Source organism: Pelobates fuscus, chromosome 13 (genome assembly GCF_036172605.1).
Source record: "Pelobates fuscus isolate aPelFus1 chromosome 13, aPelFus1.pri, whole genome shotgun sequence".
Classification (NCBI taxonomy): Eukaryota; Metazoa; Chordata; class Amphibia; order Anura; family Pelobatidae; genus Pelobates; species Pelobates fuscus.
Window position 1 is genome coordinate 81913118 of NC_086329.1, and position 19415 is coordinate 81932532.

A 19415-nucleotide genomic window follows, 5' to 3' on the forward strand; every position below is an offset into this window, starting at 1 on the left:
CAAATTTTACATAAGATTTTTTCTTTCTTCAAGCCAATCTCTCGCTTTTTCTTGTGTGTTGAACGACTGCCAACTGTTATTATAGAAAACTTGTAGAGATGATGATGGCTGACCCCATCTAAATTTCAAATTATTTTGGGGTCAAGAAGGATTTTTTTCCTAGTTTGTTTCAAAATCAGAAGCGCTTCAGACTAGGTTTTTTGCCTTCTTTTGGATTAACAGCAAAAATATATGTGAGGAAGGCTGAGCTTGTTGGACGCAAGTCTCTTTTCAGCTATGTAACTATGTAATGTTGCTTTAAAAGGGAAAAAAAATAAAATAAAATGTTCTTCTTTTTTCTCCTGTATAGTATGATACATCTGGGAGAATTTTAATATTGATGCATTTTCCATTGGGGCTCGTTTTCTTTTTAAATGCTTGTAGTAATTGGGTCTTAAATTCATAAGAGTGAAATGCCACAATAACATCCCGCTGACTTGGGGCAAAAGATTCTGTGACAGCGTTCCATTTGCATGTTATGGCTGTCAGTAGGTAAATCCAGATTCTTGGAAAAATCAAATAGGATTTCTTGTAATTTTGAGTCAATAACATCTTCAGGGATTTTCCTAATTCTTAAAGGAGCACTAAAGGGTCAGGAACACAAACATGTATTCCTGACCCTATAGTGTTAAAACCACTATCTAGCACCCATGGCCCTCTTTGCCTCCCTAAAGATAGTAAAATCTTACTTGTATTCAAGACTGAAGCTGTTGCCTCTGCCTGTAAACTTCCTCTGACCTCTGACATCATCAGAAGTGGTGACCTGATCCAATCACAATGCTTCCCCATAGGATTGGATGAGACTGAGCAGGAGGCAGATCAGGGGCAGAGCCAGCATAATTCAAACATAGCCCTGACCAATCAGCATCTCCTCATAGAGATTAATTGAATCAAAGGAAAGTTGTGTCTGCATGCAGAGGGAGGAGATACTGAATGTTTAGGTGCATTTTAGGCAGCCATGACCCAGGAAGGATCTCTAACAGCCATCTGAGGAGTGCCCAGTGAAGTTATCACTAGGCTGTAATGTAAACACTGCATTTTCTCTGAAAAGACAGTGTTTACAGCAAAAAGCTTGAAGGTAATGATTCTACTCACCAGAACAAATTCAATAATAGCTGTAGTTGTTCTGGTGACTATAGTGTCCCTTTAAGTTATATCTCCTTGAATGATCCTCCAAGTCGCTGATCTTTTCTTCCAAGTGAATAATTTTTGACTCCAGGTTGTTTTGTGACTCTTTCAAGACACCTAGCTGGAAGTTTCTTGACTCTTTCCCTTCTTCAATCTTTTGGATTCTTAACTTTACAGTAGCTAGATCTTTTTTGCAGATCTGAAATATTCCGTTAATATCACTTTTTAACTCCTTAAGAACTTTTTCGAGACTGGATTTTAGAAAGCTAGGAGTAACCATATTACTCTCTGACTCAAGGTCTGGTAAGGTATGTATGGATACCGTCGATATATCCGCAGTGTTTTTTATTGAATTATCCAACGTTTCTTGTGGTGAAAAGAAGGCAGAAAGTCTCTTTTCCTGTTTGTTCCCTTTCTTATCATTTTTGTTGGTCACTTTACTGTCTTGTGATCTTTTAGAGACCATAACAAAAAAAATAGACAAATAATCGTAGGAGAAAAGCAAAAAAAAGTATTAATTCTTATTAGTTTTACTTTTTTTATTCTTTTTCTTCTTCCCTTCTCTTCTCTTCTCTTTCTCCGTATTCCTTTTATTTTCTACCATTTACTTATGTAACCTTGATTATTTTGGCCCATCCGAGTATTGCCTTCTCAGCCTTCTTACCGACAGTCAATCTTCATTATCTTATTAGTTATGTTGTATTTGTACAGTCCTAAGGACCTGGTATAGTAATTCCAGCCATATCAGTAACACCTTATTTCTCTATGTATAATCAATATGTCTGGTATCTGTTGCCTTTACAAAATGCTTGTAATGTCCCTGGGATCATATGAATTAGATCCAGACAAATAAATAGCAGCATGTATCTGTACATCAGACGGAGCAAACCAATACCACAGGTAGCTATTGCCTTTTAGAAATGCTTGTAATATCTAGAGGACCTTGCATATTAAATTCAGCCAAATTAATAACAACTTATATCTGCAAGGCAAATGCAGTAGCCCAATACCTCTGGTGGCTGTTACTTAAGAACTGCTTATAATGTCCAAAGGATGATATTAAATCAAGCCAAGTCAGAATCAACTCCTATATGTATAGCAGATGGAGCATTCCAATACCTCCGTTAGCTGTTACTTTAAAAGAACAAAACAGACATTTCTTGTAAGATCATTGGACAGTATAGAAAGTCCAGTCCAGCCAGTAACTTCTTATATCTTTATGGCAGATGCCTCATATGCAATACAACAAACCAATATATCAGGTATAAGTTGACTAATTTTTGTCTTGCCTGTCTTTGGCTGCCACTCAGCCTATCCAGACAGATTTAAATCTCTATTTGCTTGTAGCGCACTTCCCGGCTGCTATTTACGGAAATGTTTGTGTGGGTATCTACCCAGGCTTTCTATGCTTCCGTCTGCTGCAGGTTGTCGGCTGCAGTTTTAGTTACAATTTCCGTTGCCATTTTTTGCTTGGTGTTCATTGATGGCTATTTGGTCTCCGTCTCTCTCCTCTCTTACATCTCGTGGTAGCATACCCCTCACCTCACAGCGCATGCTTGGTTACGTCATCTCGCCCCCGCCTGACCCACTATTTTTCTTTTTCATTGCTAATAGTTTATTTATTGATGAACTGAGTAAGATTTGGCATTTAGAATGCTGTGGTAGGTTCATTTTCTGTTAAGTTAGTATCTATCCTTTTCTTAGCCAGGAATTACATGGAGTAAAAAGATTTTTACCTCTATATTTACACCTTGGAGACATGAATTCTATATTTTCTTTGCAGGGATTTACTGTCTGTTTTTATGAGCATGGAGGTACACCCTTTCTTTATAGTGTACCGACGTAGAAATAAAAAGGTAAGTTATCTTTTCCCCTCCTCTAATCACCCTGGTTACCGATATATCCATTTCTCTCATCTCTCTACCATTGATGAAGCTTATTTGTTATAGTGATTCTGTTTGAGGGTTTTCTTGGATTAAATAGGAATATATAATTTATTGCGGTTTTCCTACGTTACAGTAGAGTGATCACCTGTGTCTAACAAGCATTGTGTATGGTTTTCACCCCACCTAAGGTCAAGTTTGTGTAGCTGGCCACCAATCTGTTTACACTGTCTAGCCACAACATTAAAGGACCACTCTAGTGCCAGGAAAGCATACTCGTTTTCCTGGCACTAGAGTGCCCTGAGGGTGCCCCCACCCTCAGGGACCCCCTCCCGCCCGGCTCTGGAAAGGGGAAAAGGGTTAAAACTTACCTTTTTCCAGCGCTGGGCGGAGAGCTCTCCTCCTCCTCTCCGCCTCCGTTCCTCCCCGTCGGCTGAATGCGCACGCGCGGCAAGAGCTGCGCGCGCATTCAGCCGGTCGCATAGGAAAGCATTCATAATGCTTTCCTATGGACGCTGGCGTGCTCTCACTGTGATTTTCACAGTGAGAATCACGCAAGCGCCTCTAGCGGCTGTCAGTGAGACAGCCACTAGAGGAAAAAGGGGAAGGCTTAACTAATTGATAAACATAGCAGTTTCTCTGAAACTGCTATGTTTATAAAAAAAATTAGTTAACCCTAGCTGGACCTGGCACCCATACCACTTCATTAAGCTGAAGTGGTCTGGGTGCCTAGAGTGGTCCTTTAAAACAACTGACAGTTGAAGTGAATAATATAGATGATATTGTTACAATGGCGCTTGTCAAGGGGTGGGATATAATAGACAGCAAATGAACAGTCGGTTCTTGAATTTCATGCGTTGGAAGCAGGACAAATGGGCAAGCAAAAATATCTGTTTGGCCCTTTACAAGGGCAAAATAGTGATGGCTTGACAATTGAGTCAGAGCATCTCCACAATGGGAAGTATTTTGGGGTCTTCTTGGTATGCAGTGGTTATTGAAAAAGTGGTGCAAGAAAGGGAGAATGGTAATCAGGGTCATGGGTGCCTAATGCTCATTGATGCATGTGGTAAGCGAATGCTAGCCTGCCTGATCTGATCAGACAGAAGAGCTACTGTAACTAAAATTACAGAAAAACTTAATGCTGGCTATGATGGAAAGGTGTCGGAAAACATGGTGCATCACTATTTGCTGTTCATGGGACTGCATTGCAACAGACTAGTCAGAGTGTCCATGATGACCCCTGTCCACCACCAAAAGAGTCTTCAATGAGGCTGGACTATGGAGCAATGAAAAAATAGGTTGTCTGTCTGATGCATCACGTTTTCTTTTAGATCAGGTGGATGGCCAGGTGCTTATGCGTCATTTACCTGGGGAATAGATGGCAGAAGGATGCAGTATGAATAGAGGCAGTGTTCTGCTCTGGACAATGTTCTGCTTTGGGTCATTTGGTCCTTGGGTCCTGGTATTCATGTAGATGTTGCTTTGATTTGTACCACCTACCTAGAGATTGTTGCAGACCATGGCAATGGTGTCCCCTGACAACAGTGGCCTCTAACCGTGGTAATGCACCCTAACACACTGCATAAAATTGTTCAGGAAAGGTTTGAGAAACATGACAAAGATATAAAGTTGTTGCCTTGGCCTTCAAATTCCCCAGATCTCAATCTAATTGAGTATCTGTGGGATATGCTGCAACAGCAAATCTGATCCATGGTAGCCCCACATCGCAGAACTTAAAGAATCTGTTGCTAATGTATTGGTGCCAGATACTACATAAAACATTCATAGGTCTTGAGGAGTCCATGTCTTGACAACTCAGGACTGTTTTGACAGCATGAGGGGGACCTACATGATATTAGGCAGGTGGTTTTAATGTTGTGGCTGATCACTGTATACACAGGTCCACATATCTTATGTAGACATACTTAGATGTACTCTCTTTATCCACTTTAAAAAAAATGTTTATTTAATTAAGTTATTTAAAACTAATCTATTACACATGTTGCTCAATCCTACCGGCATCTGAACCTTGTGCCCAATTGTTTGCAGTGGACCCACTATAACTTAGGAATTAAGAACCACTGAATAACAACCAACACCAACTTCAACTTAACCACTTAACAGCTCCACTTGAAATATGTAATATTCACATAATTTAAAATGTTCAGTTCTACAGGAGGTCTGTATTTCAGGACAAGCAGGCTTCGGAGCAGAAAAACTAAGTATAAATAAGAAGTGTATGACAATAAACTAAACTTAACAAACTAACACATATCAATATATCTGGCTATTACACTACAGCCATTGATACAGCTGGGGCTCTGGATATCATTAACCATTGTTCACCTTGGATTGTAACTCAGGTTGAATATTTGGAGGTGGAATGCCCCCTCTGTACTCTATCTGCAGATGTCTGAGCATATAAGAATTCAACAAAAAAATATTTTGAATTATATGAGAACAAGAGTCACAAGTTTTACCCCTTCAGGACTATGATTAGCAAATACTCTGCTTTTGAGGAATACCTGACATATCATTGATCGAAAAGCAGATAAAATAAATGGGGTAAAATTACATAAAAGAGGAACTGCAGCAACTGCATCTGGCATGCAAGACAGACCTGATGCAAGGATTCCTGCCACACTAAGCAAAGATCCATTCTGACTCCCTCTTATGAATACAACTAGATTCTATCAAGGGTATATTCACTAAACTCTCAATTTCAGTGAATTGAAAACCAAATTGCAAAGTTTAAGTAACAATAGCTGAAGCTTTAGAAGCTGAATTCTTCTAAATCAGCTATTTTGGCCTAAATTTGCCATTTGGTTTCCAATAAGGTCTGATCAGATGTCCGTTTCCTGCACAGTGTGCATTCCTACTCTTAACATTCTCTCTCATTAGTGTTTATCACCATCTTTATCCTGTTTATTTTTCCTGAAGCTTGCAGTCTCTATGATTTTGCTGCCTAATAAATACATATATATATATATATATATATACACATACTGGATAATACATACACCCATACACACATGGTGCCTAATACATATACCCGCAGACACATGCTGCCTAATGCATATACCCATGCTGCCTAATTCGTACATCCATATACACGTACTGCACAATACATACATCTATAAACACATACTGCCTAGTACATACATCTACACACACATACTGCCTAATACATGCATCCATACATCCGTACTGCCTAATACATGCATCGATACACACATACTGCTTAATACATACACCTATAAACACATATTGCCTAATGCATACACCCATGCACACATACTGCCCAATACATACACCCACACACATATATTTTCTAATGCGTACACCCATACACACATAGTGCCTAATACATACATCTATAAACACACACTGCCTAATACATACACCCACGCACACATATTGCCTAATGTGTGCACACATACTGCTTAATAAGAAAATACCTACACAGGTACTACCTAATATATATACATTCACACACACTGCCTAATACATACATCCATACACACGTTCTGTCTAATTTTAATACATACATCCATACACACACACTGCCTAATACATACATTCATAAACACATACTGCCTAATACATACATTTTACATTGAATACATAATTTATAGCTATGATAAACAATGTATTTAATTAATTTGGTGGGATTTCATTTACAATATTCTGGCACTTAATTTATAATAATGGTGGGATTTAATTTATGTTACAGTGAACTTGTCTGGCAGGTATCACTGCAAGCAACACATTTTTTAAAATATAATTATATTAATATGTATTATAAATATCATTGGTCACATGGTCGCTCACACACTCTCACTAACACACACTTACTGAAGTATTCTCAAAATGCCACTTACACATTCTCACTAACACACTTACTGAAGTATACACACACAATGTCACTTACACACTCTTGCTAACACACTTACTAAAGTAAACACACACGTCACTGAAGTATTCTCACAATGCCACTTATACACTCTCACTAACACACTTACTGAAGTATACACACACAATGTCACTTACATGCTCTTACTAACACACTTACTAAACTATACACACACACTCTCACACACACTCACTAACACACACTTACTGAAGTATACACCCTGTTCCAAATTATTATGCAAATTCTATCTAAGTGTCACAAAGATTAAATATTTTGTTTTTCAGTTTAACTCATGGATGGCATTGTGTCTCAGGGCTCTTTTGATCACTGAAAACAATCTCGGACACCTGTGATAATTAGATTGCCAGGTGAGCCCAATTTAAGGAAAAACTACTAAAGGAGGGTGTTCCACATTATTAAGCAGAGCACCATTTTCATACAATATGGGGAAGAAAAAGGATCTCTCTGCTGCCGAAAAGAGAGAAATAGTTCAATGCCTTGGACGAGGTATGAAAAGATTAGATATTTCACGAAAACTTAAGCGTGATCATCACACTATTAAGAGATTTGTGGCTGATTCAGAGCACAGGCGGGTTCGTGCAGATAAAGGACCATTGAGGAAGATTTCTGCCAGATCCATGCATCGGAGCAGCTGCTCAAATACCATTACATAGCAGCAAACAGATATTTGAAGCTGCTGGTGCCTCTGGAGTCCCACGGACATCAAGGTGTAGAGTCTTGCAACTGTGCATAAACCTTCTATTCGGCCACCACTAACCAATGCTCACAAGCAGAAACGGCTGCATGATGAGTGCCGTGCAACCCTGGATGGTCCAGATGGATGGAGTAGTGGATGGTTGGTGGACGGCCACCCCGTTCCAACAAGGCTGCGACGTCAGCAAGGTGGTGGAGTCATGTTTTGGCCCGGAATCATGGGAAGAGAGCTGGTCGGCCCCTTTAGGGTTCCCAAAGGTGTAAAGATGACCTTTGCAAAATATCTGACCACTTTCTTCCCTGGTACAGGGAATAAAATCATCTTCATGCATGACAATGCACCATCTTATGCTGCAAATAATACCTCTGCATCAATGGCTGCTATAGGGATAAAAGGAGAGAAAGTCATGGTGTGGCCTCCATCCTCCACTGACCTCAATCCTATTGAGAACATTTGGAGCATCCTCAAGCAAAAGATCTATGAGGGTGGGAGGCAGTTTACATCCAGACAGCAGCTTTGGGAGGCTATTCTGACATCTTGCAAACAAATTCAAGCAGAAACTGTCCAAAAACTCACAAGTTATAAGTTTGATTGAAATAGCTTTTGATTTCAGTAAATATGCTGCAAACACAACAAATGACAATTTTCAGTTCTTTACGGCCTATAAAGTGTTTTGAAACTTACTGTGCGTAATAATTCAGAACAGTGCATTGTAAGTTGTTTATGTTTAAAAAAAAATACTGTTATCATTAGGAGGTTTGTTCAATAAAGTCTGTGTTTGAACAACCACATAAAAGGCAGGTGAAGAAGAGAAAAGCTTCAGGCAAGATGCATGTTTTCAGGGTTGGCCTTCATGGCACAGGGCGCCATGGGAATAGAGGTGCTGTTATGCCCCCAAATTTTACTCACCTACATTCACTCTGCCCATCCCCCAGCTGTTACTCACCTACAATCATCATGCCCATCCCCTCAGATCTCACTCACCTACAGTCATCATCCCCATCCCACCAGATCTTTCTCACCTACAGTCATCATGCCCATCCTATTAGCTCTCACTCACCTGAAGTCACCCTGCCCATACCCTCTATACTTCTCAGACACCTCTGCCTTCATACCTTCCAGTCATGTACAGCCAACTTCCACATAAACCCAGCTGTCCATCATCTACAGCCACGCCAGGCAGGAGTTGTACTTGAGCACCATGGCAGGACGTGTCACGCAAGTGCTGGAGGAAAGGCCGCAGGTCGGCTCCTTAGTGTTTGCGTATGTCTGTGGATGTATGTATGTATGTGTGTATGTACTAAAAGATAATAGCAGGTGGGGGGAATGTGCCCTAATAGGCAATCCCACCTAAGTGTACTAAATTAGGATGCTATCTTCTAAGAGCACCATTATTTGGTATCCTAAGTAGGGCAACCACACACCGGGGTACCAAGCTTTCTAATTTCTTCGTGTTGGAATTAATAGGAATGGGAGGGTTTTAAATGGTGCCTACTATGAAAATATCCCCAAGCCTCCGCTACAGTCATAACACGTGTTACAGTAGACAAAGGAAGAAGAAGTTATGTTATGTGGGGAGTAGAGTCATGTCAAATAATAGATCTACATGTCATTTAAGCTGTTTATACGTGGTACAATTGTCTTTCACATAAAATGAGTGGCCAAAACTGATTTAAGAAGTGAGTATGCTTATTTGTATTCCTCGATTAATAATTGTTCTTTATTTTTTATTCAAAAGTGCTAAAAGCCACCACTCCCATATAACCAAGTTATTGAAGAAAATCATGTCCAAGGTATGTTGACTGACTGGTTTAGGAAGTGTATCCCTCTATAAAGAGGAGTCGAGAGCCTGTTTTAATACCAGACCCTGTGAAAGAATTGGGTTGCATTGGCCTCACACTCTGCTTTAATACCAGACTCTGTGTAAGAATTGGGTGGCATTGGGTAGGATTCTATTTGCAGTCATTCCTATGATAAAAATGTTTTAGTACACTTATCATTTTAAATGAATGCATGTTATTTGCACAATGTGTTTAATATAGAATGCAGGTTAGTGTTAAAATATTGTATTTATTAACATGGAATTCTGTGCTCTGTTTAAGAATGTTTTTTCATTTGTTTCACTCTAGACTAGGATGTTGCAGTACAGCCTGTTAGTGCTGGCCGTGATATTTACCAGCGGTCATGCTGGCAATGACTCCCCCACTGGAGGCTTTGACATTGGGTACAGGAGCTGCAAGGACATCAAGAAAATGCATAGTTATGTAACAGGTGAGTCCGAGAATCCAATGGCCAAATCAGCGTTCATGCAGTCAGGCTATTGGGGTAGTGGAAATTGTGATGGTGATTAACACAGAGCTGTCTTGAGGCAGATATAATACAAGTAATCGATTAGCCCTTAGGATAATCAAAGATCTAAATAAAAAAAAAATGGAAAGAATGTATCATGGTGCAAGATATAGACATATTTAATCATAGATTTACTAATTCAGTCACACTTATTCCATTAAGCAAAATTCTCCCTCCTGCAGGTTGCAATAGTCACTGTCACCAGTAGAGGTCTCACTGCTCTCAGAATGTATTTGTGCTAAGTATCAAATGTTTTTTCTAAATACTTAAAGGACCACTATAGTGCCCGGAAAGCAAACTTGTTTTCCTGGCACTATAGGGTCTTTAGGTCCCCCCCCCCCCCCCACCCTCAGGGTACCCATCCCGCAGCGCTCTAGGGGGAGGAAGGGGTTAAACTCTTACCTTTCTCCAGCCCCAGGCTCCCTTGGCGCTGGGGACTCTCCTACCTCTTCCGACGTCATTTGCTGAATGCGCATGCGCGGCAAGAGACGCACGCGCATTCAGTCAGTCCATAGGAAAGCATTCTCAATGCTTTCCTATGAACACTGGCGTCTTCTCACTGTGAAAATCACAGTGAGAAGCACAGAAGTGCCTCTATCGGCTATCAATGAGACAGCCACTAGAGGCAGTGGTGTATTTTGGATTTGTGCTGCTCTAGGAATGACTAAATTTGGGCACCCCCAAAATCTAAATTTGCCCTCCCAAGGCCATTTTTGTTGACTGACAGACACATGCCCTCATTGATACATTCACTGATATACAATCACTGACAGATACACAGTCATTGGCACACCCACTCACTGACAGACACACACTCTCAGAGACACATATAAAATGACTTACACTTACAAATGCCTGGTTTGCCTTGTGGTGAATACATCCCTGAGGGGGCTGGATTAACCCTAATGTAAACATAGCAGTTTCTCTGAAACTACTATGTTTACAGCAAGCAGGGTTAACCCTAGATGGACCTGGTACCCAGACCACTTCATTAAGCTGAAGTGGTCTGGGTGCCTATAGTGGTCCTTTAAAGAGATTTTTATAGTGTAAAGAATACGTTGTATTTCTTACACTGTAGAACCCTCTGGTCCTCCCCTCCATAGCGTCCCTCCTCCTAACAGCTAAAGGTTTTAAAAAAAACTTTAGTCACTTACCCAATTCCAGCACTGATGTCCCTTGGCTCTGAGTCGGTGTTCGGCCTCCTCCAACATCATCCGATGGGGGTGACTAATGTGCATGTGCGACAAGCACTGCAAGCGCATTAGGCCTGCCCCATAGGAAAGCATTGCTTCTGTGCTTTCCTATGGGGATTTTACTGAGGCTGGATGTCCTCACGCAGAGAATGATGACGTCCAGCATCAGTTAGACAACCAAAAGTTAGCCACCAGGAAGTGCCGGTAGTGGCTGTCCAATTGACAACCACTAGAGACAATCTTAGTCCTGCAATGTAAATATTACAGTTTCTCAAAAACTGCAATAATTTACATTGCAAGACTAAGTGGGATTGTGACCACTTGACGTGGTCTGGATGACTATAGTGTCCCTTTATTTATGTTTTTTTTTATTGTTTTTGGTTTCAAGTATTTCTTTAGGACTCAAACCCCTTGGTATTGTGGTGGACCATTTAACTACAAGACTCCTAGTATTGTCTTAAACTAAAATAAGTAATTAGAGCCAATTTATTCAGTAAAAATAAGCCATATCTTCACTATGTTATATCAGACTGCAATACCTAAAGCATGAGAATATTGCAATCAAAATTAATTTTTTCAGACAGCTTTGATTCATTTTGCACTATTGTCTGGTTGATCAGTTGAAAGTTAGGAATTATTTTGTCAAATTTATTTTTGTTTCTTATTCTGTTTTTGCTCCATGCTATTCAAGGCTCTATATGAGCTCATGGTCATTACATTATAGCGACCTCTGTTTACCAGATTAAATATATTTTTATCTTGTTATTATCACAGATGGAATTTATACCCTGACAACCAAAGATGGAGTGGAGTACCGAACCTTCTGTGACATGACCACAAATGGAGGAGGGTGGACATTGGTGGCCAGTATCCATGAAAACAATATGTATGGGAAGTGCACTGTGGGAGATCGCTGGTCCAGTCAGCAGGGCAATTCCATTTTCTACCCTGAAGGAGATGCCAACTGGGCAAACTTTGCCATATTTGGGGATGCCATTGGAGCAACCAGCGATGACTACAAGGTACTAATCATTACATTAATGTTTTTGTGATCATTTATATAGGGGTTTAGCAATAATGGTTTAATCATGATTTTGTCATCTTGAGGTTTGAAGTTAGAGTACACAGTTTTAATATAGCACTTTTCCAAATATATATTTTTTAATCTAACCTTAAAATTCATATCTATATAGGGTTCTTATAAAAAAAAACAAAAAAAAAAACCTGAATGGGAGAAAATTCATGAATGCTAATGTGTAGAAAAGGGGATTTCAGCCTTCAGTAGAGAAGACTAAAATAAAATCCTAAGAAAATGTAACTTTTATTCAAAAATACTCACAAATGAAAATTATATAATATCAGGAAATTTGAATGGATATAAAAAGAGAATGTACTATTATTACTATGATATAAGCATTGTGAAATAGTATGTAGTTAAGACTTAATCAAGCCAAAAAATAAATAAAAATATGAGACATCAAAAAAATATATATAAATGAACAACCAGCACTAATTCCAATTTCTGCAATAACTATTTGCGGGTCATCTATAATGAGAGGAAGGAGGAAAAACGTGAGCCCAACGAGGATTCTTAGCTTTACCTTAGTGTTACTGAGTATACTGATATAGGGTTCTATCTAATCCTGAGTTTCATATTGTTATAAGGCAGTGGTTCCCAAACCTCTTCGGTTCTAGGCACCCTTAATATTTCAATATTGTTCCAAGGTCCTAAGTAAAAAAAAAAAATGTCTATGTTATATATCTCTACAGCTGAAGCATTTACTGGCTCTATATTACAATGTATATTGTTGGTGTTTGCTTGAAGGAGTGCTTGTATATAAATTTAGTGTTTGAATACAGGGGTGTGCTCATATGTAATGTTTGTGTTTGTTTGCGGGGGAGTGTTTGAATGTAATGTTCACTTTTAAATGCGGATGTACATTTGTATCTAATTTTGGAGTTTGAATGAAGGGGTGTGTTTGTATGTCATATTTGTGTTAGATTGCAGAAGTGTGTTTGTATGTTGTGCTGGTGTTTGACAGCTTGGATGTATGCACATACACTATCACATACATACATACATAAATACACATATATACATACACATTAACACACAGATACATTTAAATACTCTGACACACACACACAAATTCATATAGACACCGACACATACACACACATAGATGCATACACTGACACATACACACAAACCTTAACACAAGCATACCCCAACATATACACACACACAAACACACACTATGACACACAGATACATGCACCCTGACACACACAAACACACACATCATGACACAGATCCACACACAGACATAAAAACACACACCCTGACTTACAGATGCACATACACATATACAGATGTACAGAAAAAAGGCAGGTGTAGGCGCTCGCTATAATGTGAACAAGTAGCAGTAAATCTACAAGGATTCCCAAACCTTGTGTAAGATACAGAAATGTGACAAAATCACCTGTTGTTTTGTCACATATACAGATGTACATCCAGACACACAGATGTGTGCGCACACGCAGACGCACGCTGACACACAGATACACACATTGACATATACACACATAAAAGCACACTGACACATACACACACCATAAAAAAACAAGTCATGCGCTCACTCCCATCACTCCTGGGTGGCAGCAGCGACCACAGTACACATCAGTCCCAATACATACAGTAAAAACCAAAGAAAAAGTTACCTGCGCTCTCTCCTAAATCCCTATGTATATTTAAACAAATGGAGGTCATTTAGTTACTCCAAAGGCCATTGGAGGGAATGCACGCCTGACATACACACACCAGACACAGACACACACGATCTGACATACACATAAACACATACATGTGATATTTTTTTATATCTACAGCCAACCTCCTTACCTTGTGTGCAGCTCTTACCTTGTGTGCTACCTTGTGTGTCCAGGAGGGTGGCTTGATTGGAGTCCTGGATCTGCTGTTGGGCTGGTGGGAGTGAGGGATCTGAAGCACCTCTTAGTGCTCCTCTTCCCTCATGCTGCCCCTACCCTAATGCTACCCTCATGCTGTACCTACCCTCATGCTGTACCTACCCTTAAGCTGCCCTACCTTCATGCTACTTCTGCGGCTGCTACCTCCCGTGCTGTCTCACTGTATACATTTGGGAGGAAGTGACAGGCTGTCACTTCCTCCCAGACGGCCGACACTACAGGGGCCTAGACGCAGTCTTAAAGAGCTGTGGTACCCGACCGGGCCCCTGTTCAGGAGAAATGTTTTCCAGTGCTATGATCATGCCCCAGGGCACTGTTGGCACACAGTTTTGGAAACGCTGTTATAAGGTTTTTGTAAACTTGATATACATTACCATATAGAGTTATTTTAATCTAATTGTGGTTTAATACTGATATTTTTTAATTTCAGTAACTGGTGATTTAGATACAGCATTCTATGGGATATTTTTATATCCATGGGTCTCCGGGGCTTTCTATCTTTACATATTTAGGTGTGAAATTCAGATTAGTCAGTAACTTTTTATCCTATATCTGTAAAGGTCATAGTGCAAGTTAGTTGATGAATAAAGGTACACTGATTTAATGAAACAACTCATGTTCACAGAATCCAGGATATTACGACATTTCTGCCAAGAATTTGGGTTTGTGGCATGTGCCTAATCAGACTCCACTTTCTCAATGGAAGGACGCAGCTCTGCTGAGATATCGTACAGAAAATGGCTTCTTCTCCTCAGAAGGAGGAAACCTTTTCAACCTGTACAAGGTACAATATTTCTCTGAAATGCATTAGGGATATGAGCCATGTTTACATCATGTCTTAGATGTATGACGAGCTCAATGTTATATTGAGTTTTTGAGACAACAAATATATGTCAGATTAATATATTATCTGCTTGAGGAATTAAGAGATATGATTTCACAAAAGGCACAGACTTTTTACTGGGCTATTTAATAATATGAGAATTGTCAGGAATTCAAACTGAATTTAAAGTGAATTGGAAAAAAAATCTCCTAGTCAGTTATGCTTCTATTTCAGCTATTTTGGTCTAAATTTGAAAATTCACTTTGAATTCTAGGTAATTTCCACTTTACTAAATAACCCTGTTTTTTTGCGTAAATAGCTGACAATTATCCCAACCTTATCTCCTTAAGATACCAAAAGCAAAATGGTGTGGTGTAATAAAATATCTCAATCTTAGATTAGTATTATTATTCATTTAAAAACAATAGTGATATTGTGATATGGAGGGGAAAAAATATGTATATTCTACTGTGGATCCATAACACAATCAGCATGTAGCATCACAAGGATCTAAATGTGAAGTAACAAATCTTCTCAATCTTTAATCAGAAGTATAGATCAGGGTGTTGCAGTGGATGTGATCTACTTGGATTTTGCCAAGGCATTTGATACGGTTCCTCACAATAGGTTAGTCTTCAAACTAAAAGAAATTGGTCTAGGTGAATATTCTTGTTCTTGGGTAGGACATTGGCTTAAGGATGTAAATGTAATATGGACTGACAGTGAGAAATAAATATACCCAATGGGATGAAATAACAGTAGGGCTGCGTCACATACAAGGGAGCGACTTATTAAATGAAACCGAAAAGATATAACTGGTATGTGAGCGCTCCAATTAATTATGCAGATCTACATAACAATCAAGATAAAAATATCAATAAACTTAAAAATGACCAATCTCGCCGAGATCACCACAATGACCACCATAAACCACAATTGAATGTACTGGGTGAGTCTTATCTGAATCAGAATACTCTACACATATATATAAGAGTATAACAAAATATCATTTATTGTATAATAAACCAATCATAAAAAATGAAACAACATCTCAAAACGTCCAGTATCAGATGTAATCATGATGAATAGTAAGGGGCCCCTTATTCATATTCTTGTCGACAAAGGACTGATGTAAAAAATCAGAGATGTGCACATTAGCATAAAAACTATATGTGAACTCAAAAAAGTTCAAGCAGTAGGCTCCAGTCCAGTCCGTGAAAAAATATATAAGTGTATCCACTTATATATTTTTTCACGGACTGGACTGGAGCCTACTGCTTGAACTTTTTTGAGTTCACATATAGTTTTTATGCTAATGTGCACATCTCTGATTTTTTACATCAGTCCTTTGTCGACAAGAATATGAATAAGGGGCCCCTTACTATTCATCATGATTACATCTGATACTGGACGTTTTGAGATGTTGTTTCATTTTTTATGATTGGTTTATTATACAATAAATGATATTTTGTTATACTCTTATATATATGTGTAGAGTATTCTGATTCAGATAAGACTCACCCAGTACATTCAATTGTGGTTTATGGTGGTCATTGTGGTGATCTCGGCGAGATTGGTCATTTTTAAGTTTATTGATATTTTTATCTTGATTGTTATGTAGATCTGCATAATTAATTGGAGCGCTCACATACCAGTTATATCATTGGCTTAAGGATAGAGTACAACGAGTTGTCATTAATGGTAAATTTTCAAGCTGGACAAAAGTGGTAAGTAGTGTCCCTCAGGGTTCTGTTTTGGGACCGCTTTTATTTAACATATTTATAAATGATCTTGAAATAGGCATTGAAAGCCATGTATCAGTGTTTGCAGATGACACAAAACTTTGTAAAGTAATAAAATGTGAGCAGGATATTGCTTTGCTGCAGAGGGATTTGGATAGATTGGGGGACTGGGCACTAAAATGGCAGATGAAATTTAACTTAGAGAAATGCAAAGTTATGCACTTTCGGGGTTAAGAATGCACAAGCAATTCACACCCTAAATGGTAGTGAACTAGGGATAACCACACACGAGAAGGATTTGGGAATTGTTATAGACAACAAATTATGCAGCAATATGCAATGTCAATCTGCAGTTGCTAAGGCCAGTACGGTTTTGTCATGTATAAATATGGGCATAAATTCTCGGGATGAAAATATAATTTTGCCTCTTTATAAATCGCTGGTAAGACCACAACTTGAATATGCTGCTGGGTACACTTATCTGCTTGATATTGGATATTGCATTTCAGGGCATCTCATGGTCAAAATGTAATTAAAAACATTTTTTTTTGTTTGTTGTTTTTTTTGTGTGCACAAAACTATATAGGGGCAGGTTTGTATTCCTAATAATATAGTGTTCTTTTAACAGGTTGTTGATCCAAGGAGAATCCTTATAGCAACTATGAACTAAAAAATATATCTTTCCATATCTAGAGCACATTTGAAAATAGTTTTGAGTGTGACTTCTCTCAAACAGGAAAGTGTAAAAGGATGAAACCCAGTGGTCTTTCTTCAGCCTACATGTATCTTTTGAAGTGGATTACTTTTATCTAGAGTTGTTTAATATTCTAATTTGCTGCCATTTTCTCTCGCTGTGCTTAGAAATATCCAGTGAAGTATAATACTGGGGCATGCCTGGTCAACAATGGACCTGCTGTGCCAATTGTGTACGACTACGGAAATGCTGAAAAGACAGCCAATTACTACTCTCCATACGGAAGAAGTAAGTATATATATATATATAGAGAGAGAGCGAGAGATTTAGACAATAAATCACAGCTAGCAGGTCTGCTTATACAATGTCATTCGTGTGCCCCATTCTGCAGATGAGTTCACTGCCGGCTTTGTCCAGTTTCGCGTTTTTAACAATGAAAGAGCACCAATGGCTCTGTGCCCAGGAATGAAGGTGACGGGATGCAACACGGAACATGTACGTATCGCCAATCTCTTCTTCTTGTAAAGCATTTACACTAGAAATGCGTGTTTGAAGCTGTCACATGCACAAATAGTACAGGTCAGAACTTGGGTAGCTGTCACAGCCCCTCTTAGATGTAAGAACTGCTTTTGAGGGGCTCTCACATTTCAATCACTGTAAGCCAGGCATAGTGTTACTGCTACAAAATTAATAGACTAAATCACTCCTATACCGAAAATATCCCGGACGGGGGTTAGTCAGAGGGGGTGGTACCAATTCCACCCAAGGATTAACCCTTATTGTAAAGATTGAAATCAGGGAAATCTCATGTGAGAATCCCTGGTTTGGAATTTCATCAAACAAAGTAATTGATTGAATGAAATGTCTTCAACAGTAAACAATGTGTGAGAAGATTGCTGCAATATAGAAAACGATTTAACCGTCTATTCAATGATATAACAGGCTTTTTTTATCCATTGCCAAAAATAAACATAAAACTGACAGTTCTATATGCTAATTAGATATAGTGATCGTGAAAATCAAGTAAACAGGTGATATATTGTGTCTCTATATATTCCCTATTAGTATAATAGGTAAGTATGACGGTGTCACGTATTCATCTGCACATAAAAATGTGAATAATGGCATTTACTGTTCTGACAGGAAAAGTTGTGCCGATCAACATTACTGTCCTGACACGCTATGTGGTTAATTGAGAAGACATTTCTATTTCCTCAAACCAAGATTGAAAACACTGCTATGGGATATGAAATCGCTCATAATGTCTGTCAATTGCAAAAGATGCCATTATCCCCGTCAGCCCAGCTCTGAGCATGTTATCAGTCTGCAATCTTATTTCTTTCAGCACTGTATTGGAGGAGGTGGCTTCTTCCCAGAAGGAAGTCCCATTCAATGTGGAGATTTTCCTGCCTATGACTGGAACGGGTATGGGACACACATAGCATGGAGTTCCAGCAAGGAGATAACGGAGGCAGCTGTCCTACTCTTTTATTATTAATTGGAAAATCTTCTTCTCACTTTTTTTGAAATAAAAAAAGAATTACAACAGGTTTGCATTGTTCTTGTGAGAAAGGATTGCCAATCTAATCTATGTAATCCTGATTTAAAAAAACAAATAGACTTGACCAGATCAGGAAAATTATTTCTCATTATAGGCAAAACTAGTTTTTAACCCTTAGCCCATTCTATTGTATCATATACCTGATTAATAAGGACCACCACCCTCTTGTATTACTTTCCATTACTGATATCATAGGATATAGAAACCCATTTATATTGTATCATTGACTAATTAGTTTCCACAGATCTATGCCTTTTTCATTGTATAACATAATAGAGTTTAAAATTGCATTCCCTGTATTTTATGTTACGTGGTCGGGATCCCTGTCACTTCGTAACATATTCCATCAGTATTTAATGGATTCCAGACCCAATTCCAGTGTATTGT

The 19415-nt window shown here is 38.8% G+C and overlaps 1 protein-coding gene across 2 annotated transcripts in view; it reads left to right on the forward strand.

Moving 5' to 3' along the window:
- Positions 1-19004, forward strand: part of LOC134583131 (intelectin-1-like) — a 524948-nt gene extending 505944 nt beyond the window's left edge. Inside the window, exons 1-7 of one of the 2 annotated variants that reach the window (XM_063439929.1) lie at positions 9545-9601; positions 9808-9949; positions 11995-12242; positions 14834-14992; positions 17635-17755; positions 17859-17962; positions 18813-19003. In XM_063439929.1, coding sequence (XP_063295999.1) covers positions 9814-9949; positions 11995-12242; positions 14834-14992; positions 17635-17755; positions 17859-17962; positions 18813-18965 — 921 coding nt within the window. In that variant the 5' untranslated portion in view covers positions 9545-9601; positions 9808-9813 and the 3' untranslated portion in view covers positions 18966-19003. Of the gene's footprint in view, positions 1-9544; positions 9602-9807; positions 9950-11994; positions 12243-14833; positions 14993-17634; positions 17756-17858; positions 17963-18812 lie in introns of those variants that run through there. The other variant, XM_063439930.1, reaches the window with a different exon arrangement.
- The last annotated feature ends 411 nt before the right edge of the window (positions 19005-19415 follow it).